We start from the raw sequence: 7694 nt of genomic DNA on the forward strand, positions 1-7694 counted from the left end.
TACCTTCACCTGTTCAAGATCGCTTAAAAGACCTACCGTAATAATAGCAGTTTAACAGGCTTTCATTAAAGGAACAAAACTTGCAACAGTAGTGACCAGTTATCATCTTTTTTGTGCAGTATCAGTTAATGTTTGGGAATGAATCATTTTGTTCCAGGTAGTATTCCATATCATTTAAATATGAGTATGACATTATAATGCAAATACAATACACAAAAAATCTTAACCCCGGGAGATTTGAATTGGGTGCAACATTGAGTTAGCCGATTTGGTCTATTATGGAAATTTACAGATTTTTTCCAAGGTGTTCTCATAGATAAGCCACACCCCCAATTTTGGACAAATTTTTATGGTAAAAAACATGCGGCTTATAGCGACTTTTGCGTGACCTTGTAAAAGCTGTTCGCGATTTGTTTCACTGACCAATGTTTGGCAAGATTAAAACAAAGTTTCTCCTTATTCTCGCCAAGGAAACACCAAATATGGGCAGTAAACATTTTGACTACCCAATCACATTACTGCATTTCAAATGACGTTAAAGCTGTACCCCTCCAAATTGTTATTTGATAGTTACGCTGCTGCTGTTTTCATAACATTTTCTTCGGTCTCCTCACTATCAGATGGATGGACTGGCATCCCATCCAGGGGGGAGTAGAAATACTCCTAGTCGCTTCATGCCATGGAACCGGGATAAGCTCCGGCCTGGTGGACCACTTGGCTCGTATGCAGACTTTACCTCTCACTATCAGAATGCCCAGTGATGAAAAAAGGTTACCTAAAATGTTTGCAATTAGTTGCCGATGATGGATTAGATGAGACGTCACGCACAATTCCTGTTCTCTAGTAATCAACATTCAATTTCAGATGCTGCCCATAAGAAAAGGAAAAGGGTCTCGATTTTATTCATGCCTTAACTTACCCACATCTATCGAATGCGCACAAAATCTTCATTTTCGCCATAGTTTATACAGTTGGCTGGGTCGCGATTGAGGCCTGTAAAGGTCCCAGATGTTACCGGGAATTGTACGCGACGAATGATTTGCCAGCAAACAGTGAGACTTGTAAATTCTAGCTCTTAGATGGGCAAAACACGTCCTTCTGTTATTGATTGAGTTTATTTCCATTCTCAGCTCGATACATCGTGCACAACTCTCTTTGGGGGTCAGTATCGACAATCTCACAATCTCTTGATGGAGCACCGTTTAGCATGGTAACGTCATTCAGTGATGGTACTGTGGATAATAGCACAGGGATACCATACTTCTACTTGTCAGCTTTTGATCCAGTGGTACATAACATAAAATCAAATAACTTGGCCAGTTTCTCAATTTCGGAGGCACAGAGTGATTACTGCAAAGAGCATGGCTGGGATCCAGAGTTACCACTCTGCGCTAGAGTTACGCTCAATGGAAAGGTGACTTAATATTAAGTTTAGCAAGCATAGATCAAGCATTGGGCATTTTATTCACTCGCAAAAGCAGTGATCAAACTCGTCTCATGGGAAGCAAGCACTTAAGAGAGAAGCAAGCAGTAAGGATTGGGATAACTTTGTACAGTAACTTTCTAATAACAGCAGTAATTTTCGTTTTGCATTTTGTTTACATTGTTCTTGTTAGAGTGCACGTGATCGTCAAGGTCATGAATGGGCTGCTAGTGGCACCTTTTAAATTTTATTTTAAAAGAAGCAAGCAGTAAGCTTTAGGAAAACTTTGTAACTTCGCAATAACAGGAGTAATTTTCCTTTGTGTTTTGTTTACATTGTTTTTGTAAGAGTGCATGTGATCTTCAAGGTCATGAATGGGTTGCATCCCAGCTGCTAGCAGCACCTAGTTACTTACAGTATGGACAGGAAAAACAAGGTTACTAAGACATTTATTATATCTCTGAGGTAACCAGGAGCGTGGGAAAGGAAAGTAGTTGAAGTCATTTGGCATGCGCCAAAATCCGAAAAACAAATAAATAATATTGGTTTTTTTATTAGAAAGAGTTGTTTGTAAGTTTTAAACAGTTTCACAAGTTTTATAATTTCACGTAAGCAATATGAAAAGTATGCTAGAAAATGTTTCCTAGTAAAAACAAGCGACAAAAAGTGATGACATTTCGACTGTTCTATGGTCATTTTCATGTCCAAGTTGAAGTTCATAAAAATGCTGCACATTCGTAAAATTTCTTCTGTTGAAGTGAGAAAAGCTTTACTCTAAAAATCATTTAAAAAACTTCTTCTTGAGAGTAAGTGTTAACAGTTGTCCTTGCTTTTAACACACCTCTGGCTATTTTTACAAAACTAGTTTCGTCCGATCTTGGACGTCTTCACTAAAGAGGTCCGAGATCGGACGAAACTAGTTTTGTAAAAATAGCCAGAGGTGTTTTAAAAAGGACAACTGTTGACACTTGCTCTGAAGGAGAAGTTTTTAAAATTCCGCATATATACAAAAGAAGGCTAAAATTGTCTTCATTTTTTGTCGTTTGTTTTTACAATTAAAAGTTTATCTGCAAACTTGTTAATTCGTATTTTAGAAAATATTTCATCAAATTTTCAAATTGAGTGGGCGGGACAGTGGGCATACTGTAGAATGCGGCCCACTAAATTTAGGGGCACCCAACGAATCTGTTCCTCGCATTATCTGTTCCCCAGAGGAATCTTGCTGGCTGGCAAAAATACAGGTGTTTCGATGAGCTGGCTGGGAAATTTTGTTATTGATAGAGGTTTTGCCTGGGAATTACTGACTTTTTCTAGCATTTTAACCCGAGCTGGCTGTAGAAACTCTGAAGACTGAGGACGACTAAAAAAAAAAAAAAAAGAACCCCTTCCCTCTCCCAGAGAGTAGTCACAAACATACGACGGCTGGTCAGAGTGATTGCGCTTGCGGAAAAAACCTGTTTTGTCCCGGTTTTGTCGCTTTTGTTCGGTCGTTTTGGATCGAGGGATTTGAAAGCGCGCGGAATTCCTGGCTGGGAAATAAATTTGGTCAGCTGGCTGGGAAACCAACCAATTTTATCTAGCTGGCTGGGAAATTTCTTGTGCGTCTTGCTGGGAAAAAGGAACAGATAATGTTTTCCCAGCAACACTGAAAAACACCTGAAAATGCCTTAATAACATTTATTTTCATTAACTGGGGTATAATAATACATTTTACAACAAATTTGTCGTTGGGTGCCCCTGTAAATTATTCAATCATATCGTGCATACTATCTGGGAGATATTATTGTTTGAGGTAACAAATGATAGACTCCACCCGAGTCCTTTCTTTTCTTTCGGGTCCTGATTTCGTTTTCCAATTGTAATTGCAGCTGTGTATTGTTATGTGGAATGGAAGGGTTCTAAAAATTCATTCAACTTTTGATCTTCCAGCTTCTTCATGTCCCCCGTGATGAGTTAAAGTTTGCGCAGAATGCATTATTTTCAAGGCACCCTGGGATGAAATATTGGCCAAAGTTTCATGGTGAGATTTCTTGTTAGAAATGGTAAACATGTCTGCCCTTTTTATTTGTGTTCTAACAAGAAACTGTAGTCTTAAGAAAAGAGATTGCTGGACCCACAACATTCACGCAATTTATCTCCTAAACTTTGTTACTTTTTTAATAACATACATGAAAATTTTTCTCCATTTTGATTGGCTAAGAGAAATGCACTTTTCAGGTAACGCAGTGCAGAAAAGAGGTAATTTAGTGCAAAAGGACGTAACAAACCAGGCATTCTAATTGGTCAATGATTAAAGAAAGCCACAGATAGCCAGTCCAATGCTAACCCCGGGTGTTGCAATTTTAGCGTGATTATGTGATACTTGTGCGTTCTTTCTGCTTAATTACGACAGGTTTCTGGATATTTTTTCATGCATATTACATGTATTTAGCAATCATGTGATTTTTCTCGAGCAATTTGGAATAAATAGGCACTGGTAATTTTTTTCAAAGACTGGAAATTTTGTTTGTCTTTGAAAAAGTTTACTCGTGCTCCTTTATTGCAAGTTACACTCAAAATCATCCTATACTTATTGATGCGCAGTTGGTGCATGACTAACGGTATAGTAGGCCGTTGCTACAGCTTGAACAATAAAAATAAGAATTTAAAGGTCATTTTCACGGCCCGCTCCAGGTGCCAGCATGAAGTACCAGCCTTTTCTTACCGACCCACTAAACTAGGGAGTGAACACTGTGCGGGAGGCTGCAGGAAAAAAAACTCCAGGCCGACCAACAGTCAGGGTTTTAAAATGACTAAGGAGAAAGTGCTGCCTTTGCCATCTGCAAATTGCCAGGCGCTCTATTCTTCTCGGGAAGGACGATAAACAATAGGCCCCAACCCACAACCTTTCGATGTTCATAACCCTTTGGGACGTAAGAGAACCCACACACTATTCGCACAGAATAGGCCAGAGAGTTCTTGGTGTTGTGGTCTATCCACTGTAATATACACGAGTTGTTTTTTCACGTCCAAGTGGTCTATAAAAGAATGGAAATGATTGCAAAAGGCCTGCCATTCAAAAATATTAATTACCTTTCCATCAAATCGCTTTCACCACTTACCCTTAAAGAAAAGCAAACTTTTGATTGTTTTTATAAGCAGTGGAATGAGGTGGGTGGGCTAATCGTATCATTTGCTGTTGGGCTAAGGGAGAAAGGGATTCCGCAGTGGTGAGACACTCGCCTCCCACCGATGTGGCCCGGGTTCGATTCCCAGACTCGGCGTCACGTGTGGGACTGTGCTGAATTTGTTGTTTCTCCACTCTTCTCCGATAGGTTTTTCTCCGGGTACTCCGGTTTTCCGCTTCCCTCAAAAATCAACTTATGATTTGATATGATTTGATTTCTGTACAGTAACCCCAGCGCAAAATACACCCGATACTTCATTATGCCGAGAAACCATCCCTTTACGGTATGTTCAAAGTGGTCAGTGAAAGCAGTTTGATTTTCATTGAAATTATTGTTTCTTTCAATCAGGTTGGCAAACCTTGAAGCTCAATATCACTCGTGTTTGGCTCCTAGATCACTACGGCGCTGCCAACATCATTCCTGTTGAAGACTACTTCAAGGCCAACTTGTAGCGCGCATTGATGCTGGAAACGGTCCCCTGATTTGGTTTGCGATATTTTACTAAATTTTTGCTTTGGAATAATCAAGTAATCTGCAAAGAATCGAGATAAAAGACATTGACGCTTCTCCTTCAGTTTAGCTAGATTAGGGTTTTGCTTATTATGCTGCTTGAAGCAGAATGAACGACTATTCTGCCAGCTAGTGCGCAGAAAGTTGTAACTAGAATGAATTGTAGTCGCTTCGCCCGAACTGAAAATCCGTTCGCCCGAAATGAGAGTCCATCAGTCCGAACTGAAAAGATGTTCCCCCGGACTATTCTTTACGATGATTTTGTTTGCTCTTTTGTTAATTTTCGTATCGGGCGGAAAGACGTTTATTTTTGGCAAACCGACCTCCGGCGAATACGCTATCGGGCGAAATGACCTGCTACCACTAGAAGTAGATTTGTTTCACTAAAAAATAGCTTTTTTTTCAACTACGGATATTTTTTCATCAATAATTTTAGACTTCTGTAATCTTGGAAAGTTGATAGCTCAATGGATAAATTTTTAACACTGTCAGACACAATAAATAAAGTAATTAGCATTTTCATATGTAAGGATATGTATTTCTTGTTTTTTTCTGATTGAAAAAATTCGAGCGCTCCTCTCCACTCCAATTTTCTGTACTACAACCCTGTTGTGCTTTTGCGAGACCGCGCACGATTCACAGTCATCAGAGAGATTCAGCCTTGCGTCTACAAGAAACGAGGACCTGGAGACTTCTGCTTGTTATGAAAATGAATACTCTCTTAATTGCGCTCGACATTTCTAATCTTGGGTATCCTGTGCATAGGGTGCGCTTTTTCAGCGCCATCTTGAATTACGTCCTGCGTGCGTTGATACGTCATATGCGCAAATGACGATCGTGCACCAGATTGTTTGTTCCAATAAGATTGTTTCTTTCCCTGCCCTTCTCTTTTGCTTCTTAAGAGGCTGTCGAACGCACTTTAATAATCCGAGATTACTTTTAGTCTAACTTGTCTCTTTTGACAAGTTGCTCGAGAGGCAAGAAATGAACTAACTCGGGTTCCCAGTCACTAGGTTAGATAACGAAGGAGACTCAATCAATATAGCAGACTGCGTTTTAACTATTTCATTCGATTGGGCGCGTATTAAATCAGTTACCACAGGGGCGGCACGAGCTACTCTGACAACTTAAAACGAATCCCAAAATTATACACACATTTTATTAAATTATGATTGGATGAGTTCTAATCAAAACCAGGTTGTTACAATCACAGCTTGGCAGCGCCTTTAAACTTATTTCCTAATTGAATGTTCGTTGTCCTTCATTTTCACACCCACCGCAAATGTAACGAAATCGTACAAACAGAAAGTCTCTGACAGGCAAACATTTGCTGTTTACCTTAAACGCGACGTTTAATCTTTCCATTGTGTGCTTAAAAAACAGAGGGGATTATTCCTTAGCTGAACAACGTGTTTTTCCCATTGGTGTATTAAATGAGTTGAAAGTGGTCGCATGGGGACCCAAACGGCCTCTTGGTGCTTGCTACAGTGTTTGGCCACAGCGACGTTCACACGTTTAACTCAAAAAAGAAGGAAACTAGGGTACGCGGGAACAGACGCAGATGGAGTCAGTTTCAAAATGGCGGGCGAGACTGACATCAACTTGATTGCAAGACTTTACTCTGAAACCACTAGTACCCAATTCGCTCACATTAAATAGGGAGTTTAAGCAAAGACGACGTTTACGGCAACGAGAACGCCACGAAGCAAGAATGTTATTGGTTAAAAATTAAATAAAGAAATAATCGTGCAGCACGAATTTCCGTCCATTTCTTTGATGTACTCCACAAAACAACAACGTGAAATCACTAAATTTTAGGTTTTGGCGACAACGTGAGCATATAACAATGAACCATTTATTTGCTATCTTTACTTTAAAACCTTTCGTAACCTTCCAGTTACAGGATAGATCACCCGTATTGTACAACGTGAACAAGACGGAATAATTGCGTAATACTTGCGATAGCCACCGTCTTTGCTTAAACTCACTGTGCGACGTGAAGGAGGTGGAATTATCTCGATAGACTCGCCAAAATGCAAAGTTGTATTTTGGAATGACGTTTTAGTTGTCGTAAACGTCGTTTTTGCTTAAACTCAATTGGGAGCTTAAGCAACGGCAGCGGCAACGAGAACGTCATCTCAAAATATAAATTCGCGTTATTTTAATCGCTTATTGACTATTTCAACCTTTTTAATATGACAAGGATGTGGTAGTTCCCAAAAAATGACACTGGTCAGAACAGCACTTGATTTGGGGGAGAAAGACGTTCTTCTTGGCTATTTCACGTTGTTGTTTTTTCGCTGGGTATGTGCCGCTGGCCTTTCAAAATCCCATCCCCTTTATAGTTTATTTTATGGCCAATTATAGACCCCATCTTAGTCACTTTTGGGTAAATGTAATTTTAGCGACCCCAACTTAGTCACTTTCTGTTTATGCATAAACCCTACGTAAAGTATTTTAAATGTAATTTCAAAACAGAATGTAATGCGACTAGTAAGTATTAAATCAACAGCGTTACAGTTCTTCCTGTAACAACTTTTTTCTACCGTGAATCTTTCCATTTTTATATCCCACTAGCCAGAATTTTCTTACCC

At 39.5% G+C, this 7694-nt stretch overlaps 1 protein-coding gene across 1 annotated transcript in view; it reads left to right on the top strand.

Annotated features, from left to right (window-relative positions):
- Positions 1-5624, top strand: part of LOC137975299 (protein CREG1-like) — a 12391-nt gene extending 6767 nt beyond the window's left edge. Inside the window, exons 3-5 of the mRNA XM_068822394.1 lie at positions 1131-1414; positions 3353-3443; positions 4939-5624. Of these exons, the coding sequence (XP_068678495.1) occupies positions 1131-1414; positions 3353-3443; positions 4939-5042 (479 nt within the window). The 3' untranslated portion in view covers positions 5043-5624. The remainder of the gene's footprint in view (positions 1-1130; positions 1415-3352; positions 3444-4938) is intronic.
- The last annotated feature ends 2070 nt before the right edge of the window (positions 5625-7694 follow it).

Source organism: Montipora foliosa, chromosome 11 (genome assembly GCF_036669935.1).
Source record: "Montipora foliosa isolate CH-2021 chromosome 11, ASM3666993v2, whole genome shotgun sequence".
Classification (NCBI taxonomy): Eukaryota; Metazoa; Cnidaria; class Anthozoa; order Scleractinia; family Acroporidae; genus Montipora; species Montipora foliosa.